The sequence below is a fragment of the Coregonus lavaretus genome (assembly GCF_964263955.1).
Source record: "Coregonus lavaretus genome assembly, chromosome: 28".
In the NCBI taxonomy this organism is placed as follows: domain Eukaryota; kingdom Metazoa; phylum Chordata; class Actinopteri; order Salmoniformes; family Salmonidae; genus Coregonus; species Coregonus lavaretus.
In genome coordinates, this window is record NC_140015.1 from 14876653 (window position 1) to 14891549 (window position 14897).

The following is a 14897-nucleotide window of genomic DNA, read 5'->3' on the forward strand; positions in this document are numbered from 1 at the left end:
AGATTTGTTATGGCCCCCATCAGTTGCCCATCGCTAATCTAAACCATGTGATTATACTAACCAAATCCCTTTGCATGTGACAGAGGTCTCATGACACCATGACACTGGATTGCCGCAATGCTCAATGTCTGGCCTGATGCTGAATAGAAACATGCTCTGAATCATCTGTGAGACTATTCCACACAATACCACAGCGCCCATCCCCAAACACCCACCCTTCTTTTTAAATAATCAACAGAAATACTCTAAATAATGATTGTAAATAGCAAAACTTACACGAGTAAGTTGCTTACTACTACTGCTGAAGGAATCACCATAAATTCCATTAGATCTTTCAATTTTTTCTGTTACCATGAACATTTATCATGACTACAGGTAAACCAATATCTTGAGACCATTAGAAACCGGATTCAACTTTGGCAAGTTTGCTTGTGTTGATCCATAGAATAAATACAACATAGGCTACCACATTCAAATGTCCTAGTGCAGCTTTCTTTTCCTTAAATACATTTTATTACTTTAAGAATAACTGTGAGAAATGCATCCGCAATCTCTGTACATTTAGTTTTATTGTTTTCCCTTGGGTTTGCTCAAAAAAATGAATGATGAACTGGGCTGAGGAATATGATGCTGCCTCATAGTGCACTTGAAACCCAAAATAATATGATTAGTCCATAGGCATCCTTCAGTTTGCTTCTCTAATATGCTTCAATGTTAAGTTCCTTAGGACTCCTTGTCTCCAGATCCCCATTTTCATTTGTTCCTGTTCTAGATCGCAGTTCTTCAATGTCAATAATAGAGGCACATTAGAAATACTGCCACTTTCCAAGGACTGTGTCTTTGATTGCATCAACAAACTGAATTGGCACCCAGTAGACCCAATACTGAGAGGCTTCTGTTGGACCCAACTGAAATGCCTAGGAAAGTGAATGAGAAAAATTATTGCACCATAAATGATATTAAGATAGCTACTTTTGACAAAATACACAAAGTAATGTATGTGTTTATGGGAAAAAACATACATTACATCAACTGTCAATCTGGTTTGTGCAGTTTGTAGTAAGGAAACATGTTACCATCATGTGATAATCCTCATGGCCTTCAATGGGTTCAGTCACCACATGTTTGATGGAGCCCATAGGGATTTTCTCTGTCCTCTCTGTAGGAGAGAATATACACAGATAAGGGTGAGCGCCATAACGCTTGTTCCTTACACACGATCCAACCAAACCAGGGGGTCATCTCACCCTTAGTTCCAATCCACAGTTGATCTTGTTCCAGTTTGAAGGTGAGCCGAACTTTTCCACCAGATTTGTTGTACATTCCGGCTAAAGGCACTGTTGGTAAGCGTTCCTGTGTAACAAATGAGAGATCACTTGCTGGTCATTAGCGGAAGAACAAGAAAGTCATTCACAACAACCCATCTCCAAGCTCCTGACAGCGATACAGTGTTCCAGTTGAAATATCTGTGAGAAAAATGCTCTTTCAAAACATGCTCTTCCCATGACATAGATTGACCAGGTGAACGCTATGATCCCTTATTGATGTCACTTGTTAAATCCACTTCAAATCAGTGTAGATGAAGGGGAATAGACAGGTTAAAGAAGGATTTTGAAGCCTTGAGACAATTGAGAAATGGATAGTGTATGTGTGCCATTCAGAGGGTGAATGGGCAAGACAAAATATTTAAGTGCCTTTGAACAGGGTCTGGTAGTAGGTGCCAGGCGCACCGGTTTGTGTAAAGAACTGCAACACAGCTGGGGTTTTCACGCTCAGTTTCCTGTGTGTATCAAGAATGTTCCACTACCCAAAGGACATCCAGCCAACTTGACACAACTGTGGGAATCATTGGAGTCAACATGGGCCAGCATCCCTGTGAACACCTCAGAGTCCATGCCCCAAGGATTTTTTATTTTATTTTATTTCACCTTAATTTAACCAGGTAAGCCAGTTGAGAACAAGTTCTCATTTACAACTGCGATAAAAACAACACAGAGTTACATATGGGGTAAAACAAAACATAAAAGTAAAAAATACCACAGAAAATCTATATATAGTGTGTGCAAATGTAGCAAGTTATGGAGGTAAGGCAATAAATAGGCCATAGTGCAAAATAGTTACAATTTCGTATTAACACTGGAATGATAGATGTGCAAAAGATTATGTGCAAATAGAGATACTGGGGTGCAAATTAGCAAAATAAATAACAATATGGGGATGAGGTAGTTGGGTGGGCTAATTTCAGAATGGCTGTGTACAGGTGCAGTGATCGGTAAGCTGCACTGACAACTGACGCTTAAAGTTAGTGAGGGAGATAAGTCTCCAGCTTCAGAGATTTTTGCAGTTCGTTCCAGTCATTGGCAGCAGAGAACTGGAAGGAATGGCAGCCAAAGGTGTTGGCTTTGGGGATGACCAGTGAGATATACCTGCTGGAGCTAAGATAAGATGGGGATTTGCCTAGCAGTGATTTATAGATGACCTGGAGCCAGTGGGTTTGGCGACGAATATGTAGTGAGGGCCAGCCAACAAGACCGTACAGGTCACAATGGTGGGTAGTATATGGGCCTTTGGTGACAAAACGGATGGCACTGTGATAGACTACATCCAATTTGCTGAGTAGAGTGTTGGAGGCTATTTTGTAAATGACATCGCCGAAGTCAAGGATCGGTAGGATAGTCAGTTTTACGAGGGCATGTTTGGCAGCATGAGTGAAGGAGGCTTTGTTGCGAAATAGGAAGCCGATTCTAGATCTAACTTTTGATTGGAGATGCTTAATGTGAGTCTGGAAGGAGAGTTTACAGTGTAACCAGACACCTAGGTATTTGTAGTTGTTCACATACTCTAGGTCAGACCCGCCGAGAGTAGTGATTCTAGTCGGGTGGGCGGGTGCAAGCAGCGTTTGGTTGAAGAGCATGCATTTAGTTTTACTAGTGTTTAAGAGCAGTTGGAGGCTACGGAAGGAGTGTTGTATGGCGTTGAAGCTCGTTTGGAGGTTTGTTAACACAGTGTCCAATGAAGGGCCAGATGTATACAAAATGGTGTATTCCGCATAGAGGTGGATGCGAGCGTCACCAGCAGCAAGAGCGACATCATTGATATACACAGAGAATAGTCGGCCCGAGACTTGAACCCTGTGGCAGCCCCATAGAGACGGCCAGAGGTCCAGACAACAGGCCCTCCGATTTGACACATTGAACTCTATCTGAGAAGTAGTTGGTGAACCAGGCGAGGCAGTCATTTGAGAAACCAAGGCTATTTAGTCTGCCAATAAGAATGCAGTGGTTGACAGAGTCGAAAGCCTTGGCCAGGTCGATGAAGACGGCTGCGCAGTACTGTCTTTTATCGATCGCGGTTATAATATCATTTAGGACCTAGAGCGTGGCTGAGGTGCACCCATGACCAGCTCGGAAACCGGATTGCATAACGGAGAAGGTACGGTGGGATTCGAAATGGTCGGTGATCTGTTTGTTAACTTGGCTTTCAAATACTTTCGAAAGGCAGGGTAGGATGGATATAGGTCGGTAACAGTTTCGATCTAGAGTGTCACCCCTTTGATGAGGGGGATGACCGCGGCAGCTTTCCAATCTCTGGGGATCTCAGAAGTTACGAAGGCTAGTAATAGGGGTTGCGACAATTTCGTCGGCTAATTTTAGAAAGAAAGGGTCCAGATTGTCTAGCCCAGCTGATTTGTAGGGGTCCAGATTTTTCAGCTCTTTCAGAACATCAGCTATCTACATTTGGGTGAAGGAGAAGCGGTGGGGGCATGGGCAAGTTGCAGCGGAGGGTGCAGAGCTGGTGGCCGGGGTAGTGGTAGCCAGGTGGAAAGCATGGCCAGCCGTAGCAAAATGCTTGTTGAAATTCTCGATTATTGTAGATTTATCGGTGGTGACCGTGTTTCCTAGCCAACTGCAGTGGGCAGTTGGGAGGAGGTGCTCTTATTTTCCATGGACTTTACAGTGTCCCAAAACTTTTTGGAGTTAGTGCTACAGGATGCACATTTCTGTTTGAAAAAGCTAGCCTTTGCTTTCCTAACTGATTGTGTATATTGGTTCCTGACTTCCCTGAAGAATTGAGGCTGTTCTGAGGGCAAGGGGAGGGGGGGGGGAGGGGGGTTGAAAATACTCACCTTTGTTCCTTTAACAGATGGCATTATGTCCTCTGGTTTGCCTTTGTCCAACACCTTTCTGTGTTGCTGAAATTCAATATATTATTATTTTAAGTTCACAGTTGAATAAAAAATATAATAACCTGTGACCATACCTTGGGCAAAAAAGCTGTTGTTTATTTACAAATATGGAAATCAAAAGACGTTGAAAAGTCCTACTTTTTGCCGACACAAAGGTTCCTTTTTGTTTTCTTCAGCTTTAACTTCCTGCTGAATAACCTCTTTTGGAGTATTTACAGCTAGTACATCATTTATTGTAGATCCCACCACCATTATTTTTGCACCATTTGTAACTTTAATTTCACGTAGCGTCTTATCTTCTGGTAGCAGTCCCTTGTACATCACTTTCTGCATAGCAGGTGGAAGACCTATTAACATATGAGAGAGAAAAGGAGAGAGTGGGAGAGATTAATAAACATTGTGACTGTTATATGTATCCAAGTAGTTAGTAAGCAAGCCTAAACAACTACTTACCAGTGAGTGAATGGATCCGCTCTTTCAGTTTGGCTCCAGTGCCATCTAAAGGAATTTTGAGATCATACTTATTCTTGTTCCAAATAATCTTTAGATCCACCATCTCCTTTCCTTCATCACTGTCATCTCCATTGCTGACAGTAGGGTCCTGAGTTGAAGAGCTTTCTCCGGCATCATCTGTCCGAGACACAGTTTCCGATACTTCAGTATTCCCTTTGCCAACATTTTCACACAGTGGTTTTGGCTCTTTCAACGTGGCTTCAGTTTCCATTACGACTTCTTCACTTCCTACGAAAGGATTAAGAAAGGCACATTTTAGCTGAGAATTCTCAAATCCACAAGAATTCTCAGCCAGGCACAGCTATGTCAAAACTCAATGTCTGGGAAAAGTTTGTCACATTAGGTCTTCTCAGCCAAGTAACAGCTAGCAAGTATGGCTTCATGCAGTTCGTTGTTTGTTATGACAAAGCAGCTGCAAGCAACTGGCTGGTTGACCTATTTGGTATTCTGTGGGTCGTTTAGCCACGTTAGCCAAGTCTGACATCTCACGTGGCTGTTAGCGAGTTACTGTAGCTTATTTGCAAACAGCGCTAACTTGCTAGCTACATAGTCATGCTAGCTAAGTTAGCTGACACATCCAAGCTACATCTGCAGTCAGATAGAGTTGGCTAGCTAGTTAACATAACTTACTAGCTTATAAATACCTAATATAGCTAATGATAGCTACATGAGAACATAGAGATAGCTACACTTATTACATTTGTCATAGGTTTTTAGAATCAAATTATGTAACCATAGCTCTAGTTATTTTGGCTCTGTAACAAAATCGAAAGTGCTAACGTTAGCTAGCTAAATATGGTTGGCTAGCAGCTAGCCAGTGACCAGGATAACCGGGCGAACATTGGATTATGAAGAAAATATGATTTCAAATCCCATTGACATGTTCAATTTGCACTAACACCAGAAAGACGATTAAATGCCTAAGATAATTAATTGAAAATTGATCAATTGCACCGCATAGACATTTGGGAAAGCATAACATTATATTTTGTCAATACCCACCATCCTGGGTCGCCATGATGATTGTGTACAATATGAAGTGAGACTGCTGGGAAACGTACGCGCTGACGTGTATTGGCCCTACGGGGCTTCCATAGCCTGTAAAGCGTTTGATAAATCTCAACTGTTGGCTTGGTTTCTAATGAAAGTCATTTGGCATTTGTCGTCCCAACAACAACGACATACAGCTTGGTTGTATTGTGTGCAATCACGAGAAACTTCGCTAGCTAGCTAGCGATTAGATACATAGCCTACTACAACAATCTACCAAATGTGCTAATGGTAGGGTTATGCTAAATTGGCTCGTGCTTAGAATTTATTGACAGAGAGAGCGTGCGGAAGAAAAGTTACCATATGGACTTTTGAAGAAGAGTAGCCGAAAAGTGCATGTCCAGCAGAGGCGTGGGGTCTCCTAGATTCTATGCTTTTTGTATTTGCTTAGCCATCTCAGAAATGTCTGGTCGACGCAAGAAGTGTAACTGTTGGAAAAATCTTATCTCATTGCATTGAGTGCTGTGTAGCGACCTGGGACATCTACCAAGAGGTGGTGCACGAATAATATAATCATGGCAGACCTTAGGATTTACAACGTTGTCATTCTGGGACTAGGATTTCTGTTCATTTTCACTGCCTTCACCACGTGTGGAAACATTGAAGTAAGTCAAAGGACACACTTTCACTTGTGTAACCTCAGCTGAAGTCGTTACCTAGGCAAACTATATTGACTGGTAATATGTTTTGTTTGCTAGAGTCATTATCACTGGAGAAAATTCACACCTACCCATTAATATTTCAGATATTAGCAACTTCCTAGCTAGCTAATTTATCTGAAGTTGACAGCTGTTTGACCTCTCCCCTTCAAATTACATGTCATGTAGGCTACATACTCTAATTAATCAGAAATATAATATATGTTGTCATTTGACATGTTTGTAATCTATTGACTGATCAGTTGTTTTGTTTGCTAAATATTCAACTTCACTTGAGACAATGGACAGTTACCCATTGATAACTGCTATCTGAAGTTGGTAGCTGTTTGTCATCTTTAAAAATTGTTACGTTAGACATGTCATCATTGTTTATCATTCATGGTACATCAATATTTATATATTTCTTAATTCTATTCTTTTACTTTTAGATCTGTGTGTATTGTTGTGAATTGTTAGATATTACTGCATTGCTGGAACTATGAACACAAGCATTTTGCTACACCCGCAATAACATTAGCTAAATATGTGAATGCGACCAATAAAATGTGATTTTATTTGAATTGTTGTCATTTTGCAGTCATACTTTGCTTTTTTCAAGTCCATTGCCTTTGACTCTCAAGTTTAAGAACTTTTACTCCATGATAAATTGCATCAGTTTATTTTCCAGTGCATCTTCCAGCTCACATGATGTCCTCAGCTGCCTTGTCAGTGGTGCATTGTTGGAGGAGTCCTGGTTCAGGCACATCTTGTGTTTCCAATTTCTTCATTGGTCAATAGATTGTCATGTCAAAGGAATTACTCAAATTAATACATGTAAAGGTCAATATCCACAGAGCACATTGGTAGTGGTGGCAACAATATTTGAGAACATATTTTCTATGTTCTTATGCTTCACATTAATATCCCATTTCTCCTCTATTTTAAAGCAAACCATAGTTAAAAGCCTGGACAATGACACCTTCACTGGAAGTGGTTATCACAGGTGAGTTGGATGGTGTTACCATAGGCTAAATATTGGAAAACCACATTATCCCAGCCAAATAAGTGTGGGAGAAAATGTGCATCTTTCAGAATCATTGACCCTTATACCAGACACTAAACTTGTCTCTGTACTGTTTTCTTTCTGTCCTTGTACAACAGCCTTGGAATCATCTATGGAATGTTTTCCTTTTCAAATTTGTTAGCTCCAACTGTTGTTGCAATAATTGGACCACAGTTTACAATGTTTTTCAGTGGAATTCTTTACAGGTGAGTATCAAGAATTCTAAAGGAATTACCCCCCCCATTAATTTTCTATTTGTAGTTGATTGATATTTCTGAAGTAGTTGTCTAGTTAGAACAAGGTCATGTGCTGTTGTTTGTTATGGTTCCATTATTTTCCATAGTGGTTACGTAGCTGTATTCATCACCCCATCAACATGGTCCTTTTACTTCACCTCAGTACTAATCGGTATAGGAGCAGCCAGTAAGTCCGGTTTCTTGGGATCTCTCCTATGTTCCCTCTGCTATGTGGTTAACATTCCCCGACTACAGAATCACTCACATCATTACATATTGGTACAAATATGTTTTTACATTGAACTGTCATGATTTACATGACAATTTGGTATAAAGTTATATACACTATATATACAAAAGTATGTGGCCACCCCTTCAAATTAGTGGATTCAGCTATTTCATCCACACCTGTTGCTGACAGGTGTATAAAATCGAGCACACAGCCATGCAGTCTCCATAGACAAACATTGGCAGTAGAATGGCCTTACTGAAGAGCTCAGTGACTTTCAACGTGGCACCGTCATAGGATGCCACCTTTCCAACAAGTCAGTTCGTCAAATTTCTGCTCTGCTAGAGTTACCCATGTCAACTGTAAGTGCTGTTATTGTGAAGTGGAAACGTCTAGGAGCAACAACGGCTCAGCCGCGAAGTGGTAGGACACACAAGCTCACAGAATGGGACCGCCAAGTGCTGAAGCACGTAGCGCGTAAAAATAATCTGTCCTCGGTTGCAACTCTCACTATGAGTTCCAAACTCTGGTAGCAACGTCAGCACAATAACTGTTCGTCGGGAGCTTCATGAAAAGCTCACCGCCATTTGACTCTGGAGCAGTGGAAACGCGTTCTCTGGAGTGATTAATCACGCTTCACAATCTGGCAGTCTGACGGACAAATCTGGGTTTGGCGGATGCCGGGAGAACACTACCTGCCCGAATGCATCGTGCCAAATGTAAAGTTAGGTGGAGGAGGAATAATGGTCTGGGGCTGTTTTTCATGGTTCGGGCTAGACCCTTTAGTTGAAGGGAAATATTAATGCTACAGCATACAATGACATTCTAGACAAATCTGTGCTTCCAACTTTGTGGCAACAGTTTGGGGAAGGTCCTTTCCTGTTTCAGCATGACAATGCCCCTGGGCACAAAGTGAGGTCCATATAGAAATGGTTTGATGAGATCGGTGTGGAAGAACTTGACTGGCCTGCACAGAGCCCTGACCTCAACCCCAACGAACACCTTTGGGATGAATTGGCACACTGACTGCGAGCCAGGCCTAATCGCGCCCAACATCAGTGCCCGACCTCACTAATGCTCTTGTGGCTGAATGGAAGCAAGTCCCCGCAGCAATGTTCCAACATCTAGTGGAAAGCCTTCCCAGAAGAGTGGAGGCTGTTATAGCAGCAAAGGGGGGACCAACTCCATGATTTTGGAATGAGAGGTTCGACAAGCAGGTGTCCACATACTTTTGGTCATGTAGTGTATGTTTCACCTCTTTGTGCATATGCCTAATCCAATCCAAAATTCTCTACGTGGCTCTGGAGTCTACTATTCTCTTACGCATGCCATTCATTCCTAACACATTTGTAAACTGAATTGTACCCATTTTTTGCTGTCGGAATAATGATTTGTAAATTGTAAGTAGATCAAATGCCATAGTAATTACACAGTATTATAAAGAGTTATCAATATGGGTACGGCAGATCAAATCCAGAAGGAGCACATGACCTGCATGCATGGTAAAGCGTATTGAGTGTCTTGTCAGTTGCTGAGCATTGGACAAAGGTTATGATGTCTGAAATGGAGCTTGTTAATGACTTGCATCAAAGGGAAATGCTGGGGTTATGTTCATTGTCTCCGATCGCAAGCAAAGCAAACATTTTACAAATGGGAGACCAAAATGAGAATTCTTAGGGCACAAATTCAGATGAACCGAGTTGTTTGATAATGTTAGTTTGTGACAAATAAGAGACCCATATTTACCCTGAATAGTTCCCCGATACTGCATTTTGATAAATTCAAATGTCATTAAATAGCAACCATCTCTATTCATTACATCTGCAGTTCCTAACCAGCCTCTCTCACTCACTCTTTTTATCCCTTTCATCAGTGCTTTGGACAGCTCAAGGACACTTCCTTGTGGAGAACTCTGATGCTTCCACCATCAATAGGAACACAGGGATGTTTTGGGCCCTTTTACAGTGCAGGTATATTAATAGTATATATTAACGGTAGACTACATAATAATGGCAGTCATTTCCATTATTTGGTGGCCTAGAGCAGAAGGTGTAATCGTAACACGTTGTTTTCTTTTTCAGCATGTTATTTGGCAATCTTTACATTTATTTCGATTGGAATGGAAGTACAGAAATCTCAGGTATGTGCATGTGAAGATCATCCAATGGGAAAATATGGATAAAATAGAGCTAACATTAATGAAAACTTGCAATTGCATCTTTGTTTTCATTTAGGATATGACTCATGCGTCCTTCCAATATTGTTGCCCTACTTAGTGTGTTCTCTGTTTGATACTTTATTCTTTGTTATTGATGTCCCTCTCAGATAGGAGCAGAAAGACTATCTTTATAGGTCTGCTGGTCACCTCAGTGCTGGGAACACTCAGCTTCCTGGCTCTGAGAAAGACTCTTCCACCAGAGGAGGAGATGCTCAACGATGAGGAGGGCCAGCCTTTGCTCTCAACTCACATGATGTTAGTTAATTTCCTAATTTATTGACAGTACTCTCTCACTGTACCCTTATTCCAATGGGAAGCGATGGCACTGCGTTGGTGTCTCTGTTTTAAATGGTGTTTATTCATTCTGCTAAGAATTTGAGTATCACAATATCGAAAATAATGTGTCTAATTTGTCTTGCTAATTTGATCATTTTCCCTCTTAATGTTTTGCAGGTATAAGCAAAGAGCCAACTTTGCAGTACAAGATGCAAAGTCAGAATTCAGTAAGTTAATGTAGCTTCACAGGCTCATGTGTTATTATACAATCAATCATTGATCTATTCCTTAGGGTTAAAGGACACATCTGTTACCTCATTTATGTTGTTTCACTGTTTACTATCCTGTTAGTCATCCAAAGCAATTCCTTGTGTGTTTCCTTCTCTTCAGAGACAATCCTGCAACTGCTCAAAACCAAAACCATATTGCTCCTGAGCTGTTGCATGGCATACAGTGGTAAGTAGATTGTACTGCACAACCAAAAGTCCATCCATTTATGTCAGGGGAATAGTGTTTTTAGCAGTGTGTTGTCATCGTAGGTTTGGAGCTGTCTTTCTATAGTGGTGTGTATGGGACATGTATCGGGGCAACAACAGAGTTTGGAGCGGCAGCTAAAGGCTTGATTGGGATCTCTGGAATCGTGGTGGGGATTGGAGAGATAGTTGGTAGGTTTATGTTGCCCAGTGTAACTTTTACCCATCACTCTATGTTGGTGTTACTATCTAACAAGGAACTAGTTTGACAGTAATCTGATGTTATTTGTCAGGTGGAGGCATCTTTGGACTAGTATGTAAGAACAACCGCTTCAGACGGACATCTGTGGTCTTCCTGGGGATGGTCGTCCATTTTATCGCCTTCTACTTGATCTACCTCAACATCCCAGATGATGCCCCTGTGGTTTTAAAAACTAGCACACTGAACAAGCCATATCTGACACCAAGGTATTGTTTTAATAGAAAACAAAATAATAAAAACAGGGCTGTATATTGTTCATGTCAGTTGAAAACGACCTGTTGTAACCCCCTCACAGTTGAGCGTGTCCTATCTGTTTCCTAGTATCTCCATCGCACTGCTGTGTAGTTTCCTGCTTGGACTCGGTGACAGCTGTTTCAACACTCAACTGTACAGCATCTTGGGGCGTGTATATGCTGAGCAAAGCACGCCTGCTTTTGCCATCTTCAAATTCATCCAGGTAACCCTCGAGAGAGCTTGATACAGCTGATAATTTACTAAAACATATGTACCAGCAACTGATACTGTGGTGCGCTGGGTGTAGTTCATTGCAGTGTAGTTGATTAATAATGAATGGCTGTTGTTTAGGTATATGTAGGCCGATGTATCCCTTGTGTGGTTATACTGTAAGAATAACTAGAGGGAAGGACGATTGAAAGCCATATTGTGTCTGTCTATTTAGCCACACAAACATGCATTATTATTATATAGCTGTATGTACCAATTAGTTTATCACAGTAGTATTCTGTAAGAACTCACAATCTAAGATACAATTAATACATTACTATAACATAGTAGTAACACAAAGTCAACTCTTTGTATTACTTTCAACATGTTTCTGTTTCCTTCATTCCTTTGCCAGTCCATTTTTGCAGCAGTGGCCTTTTTCTACAGTGGCTACCTGCTGTTGACATGGCAACTGCTCCTTATGGCCATCCTGGGCTTCATTGGAACACTCTGCTTCTTCATGGTGGAAAGAATACAGAACTTCTCTGTAGACCTACAACAAGAATATTAGGACCCGTCATTTCAACACTGGCAGCCATGTGTGTCAGACTTACATTTCTAGGTTTTTTTAACAGGAAAGATACTTTGCACCTTCACTGTCTTAGCTTTAACTTATCTTGCACAACACACTAATAATATTATGAGTAAATGTAATTTTTTTACTACAGAGAGGTTCCTATAGGATTGTGTATGTGTAATATAAGTTGTAACCACTCACCTGATGTATTAGCTGTCTTTATGCATTGCTCTCAGGGTTGTTATTTAATTGTCATTGTTGCATATTCTGTTGTAGTGTGATTATACGTCATACATTTCGTATCTTGATGGAATTGTTTTTAGATGTTTATTAGAATGTAAGATCCATACGAAACACAAGACATGTAAATATTGAGGCTTATTGAATGATTTTACAGTTTGAGAAAATATGTAATTCTCAACATCCACCATGCCAAAGCTTGCAAGTGCTAGCCAGTGATGTTTAGGAAATAATTTAGCCCTGTAATAATACAATTACTGTACAACTTATTTTCAGTGAGCATAGCATGTAGTAGTAGTAGTAGTAGTAGAGTAGTTAACAAATACATCCATATGCATGAACATTTATGGCATCCTTTTACTTACATTTTACATATCAATGTGTTTTCAGTCATACATCTAACTGTAAGTCGCTCTGGATAAGAGCGTCTGCTAAATGACTAAAAAAAAAAAAAAAAATACTAAGTGCCTGTTAATGTATCTGTTATAAATAAAGCGAATGTCTACTATTGTAAACTTCTAAACTTTTTGGATTAGGTATAAGTAACCTAGTATTAAGGTGCAATATGAGTTCCTTTCCTCGGTGGCAACAAGAAAGCACAAACACAATCAGATTTTTTTATTTACACCAACTAGTGCGTTTGCTTGTACCTCTTCTTCGGTTTGTGTTGGTAGACATCACGGGGCACGCGCTACACTTTCTTTTCTTTTTTTTTACTGGGAATTGAAGTTCTAGACTGCACATTCAAAATCAGAGGTTATTGTGTGGGACAACGACATGCAATACAAATTATGCTCAGAAGATGGTGCTAAGATACCACTGTAGGCCTCAATTTAGATTAGAGTGGAGGAAACAGTAACGTTGATCATTCAATCAAAAGCACTCTAATTCAACTCCTATTGCAACTACTCCTTTTTAAAGACTGTCAGGTAGCACCTATACTGTTGCGGATCTCCTTTTTTTAGATACAGGAAACGGATATGTTAACTCAGTCCAAGTGTAGACACATTTACATCCTCATGATAATGCACTTCTCTTTTTTCCTCCCATGCAATAGGTTGTGTGTGCTGTTTTCTATTGCAAGTCCTTTCTGGTACTGTACGTCATTGTAAATGTGTGGTACATATTGCTAAAGGTGATGCAGACTTTCAGCCAAAAAATATTTTCCATTACAAATGCCCACCTTAAAATGCATCTATGTGAAACATTTTATTACACTTGCAACAATTTAGATAGAAAGCTAAAAAGAACTGGATAAAAGTGATTTAACTGTTAGTACTCCCTATAAGTGATGTATATTTTCTCCCTCTAACAAGGACATTTTAATGTTGATCACTGGCAGGAAGATGTGATATCACTTCAGTTCATTTGTTTTCCAAGCAAGGTTTAAGAGCAGGGCCCATAAATCATAGAGGTGGACGCTGAGCCTTAGAGAAGCACTGAAGCAGTAAGGGCACCAGAGGTCCCACAGTACTTCACAGGTAATTGAGTATTGATTGCATTATAATCAGAATCCTAAAGTGTTCTTCCTTCGTGCCATTTTCTAGTCAATTGCGCAACTTGATCCTTTGCATACAAACATAAAGAAGGACGTGTGGTATAAGACCTGAAATGTACATTACCCATTGGAATCTACAAGTGCTCACTTGGTATTTCTAACACTAACTGGACTGAAGTTTAACATACCTTTAACACAGAGAAGTACCTAGGTATTTGAGCTATTAAATGGCAATGACAGAAAGTGGTGCCCATGACAGAACAAGTCAATAAATTCACATTTTCAAGACCTTTGACCTTTATCCTCAACAAAATTCAATTTTGCAATGAAGGCTGTGAAAAGTAATTTCCATCACTTGCATTGCCTGTCCAAAGTATTCAAAGTATGACATAGCTGTGAATGCCACAATGCTTTCCTGCATGCTTGCTCAATACAAGCATGACAAGCATAGCAGACCTGTGGCTCTGTGAAAATGGCCTTTCACAATCCCCTCCGGTGTCACCACACTTCTATCTTGGACTTTGTTCAAAAACAGCCTGTCACAAAACCGCCACAAACTGTGAAAGAAATTATGCTGAATGCCTCAGTCATTACAACCGTATACTATTATTGATGGTTAAACTGTGGCAAATGCCTCACAATTTTCTGCATGATAAACCATCACTGTGTGTCACTAGTCAGGTAATCTTTATTCAAGCTTCACCAGTTAAGCGAAGAACACTACAATAAACACTATAAAACATGAACTTCATCCTCAGAAAATAACCCTAAACAAACCCTATTTTTGATTGCTCAACACATCTATGACATCATGGGGCTGGCTCTACTTTGTGGGTGTGTATTTCCATGGAAGCTGCAACGTACGTGTTTGAAGGAACAGCGCAATGAGGAAGTAGGCCTACCACTTTTTTCTTCAGAAATTCAACCTCCATGTTTGCATGAGGGTTGTACTGCTAACACTATTTAGCCTATCAAACATCAGATGCAATGAAAC

At 40.4% G+C, this 14897-nt stretch overlaps 2 protein-coding genes across 2 annotated transcripts; one reads left to right on the forward strand and one right to left on the reverse strand.

Moving 5' to 3' along the window:
• Nucleotides 1–550: 550 nt before the first annotated feature.
• LOC311103451 (ubiquitin domain-containing protein UBFD1-like) lies at nt 551–5740 on the reverse strand. The gene is made up of 7 exons (XM_084145020.1): nt 5702–5740; nt 4640–4927; nt 4325–4533; nt 4127–4192; nt 1248–1353; nt 1077–1159; nt 551–917 (listed from the first exon to the last, which is right to left on the reverse strand). The coding sequence occupies exons 1-7, from the start codon at nt 5715–5717 to the stop codon at nt 807–809; spliced, it is 879 nt and encodes a 292-aa protein (XP_084001146.1). The 5' UTR covers nt 5718–5740; the 3' UTR covers nt 551–806.
• A 102-nt stretch (nt 5741–5842) lies between these two features.
• On the forward strand, nt 5843–12917 carry LOC311103412 (UNC93-like protein MFSD11). Its single transcript, XM_084144981.1, has 13 exons — nt 5843–6354; nt 7335–7390; nt 7549–7656; nt 7794–7873; nt 9789–9885; nt 9997–10055; nt 10241–10388; nt 10587–10636; nt 10800–10865; nt 10949–11074; nt 11176–11350; nt 11466–11601; nt 12004–12917. The coding sequence occupies exons 1-13, from the start codon at nt 6265–6267 to the stop codon at nt 12157–12159; spliced, it is 1347 nt and encodes a 448-aa protein (XP_084001107.1). The 5' UTR covers nt 5843–6264; the 3' UTR covers nt 12160–12917.
• The last annotated feature ends 1980 nt before the right edge of the window (nt 12918–14897 follow it).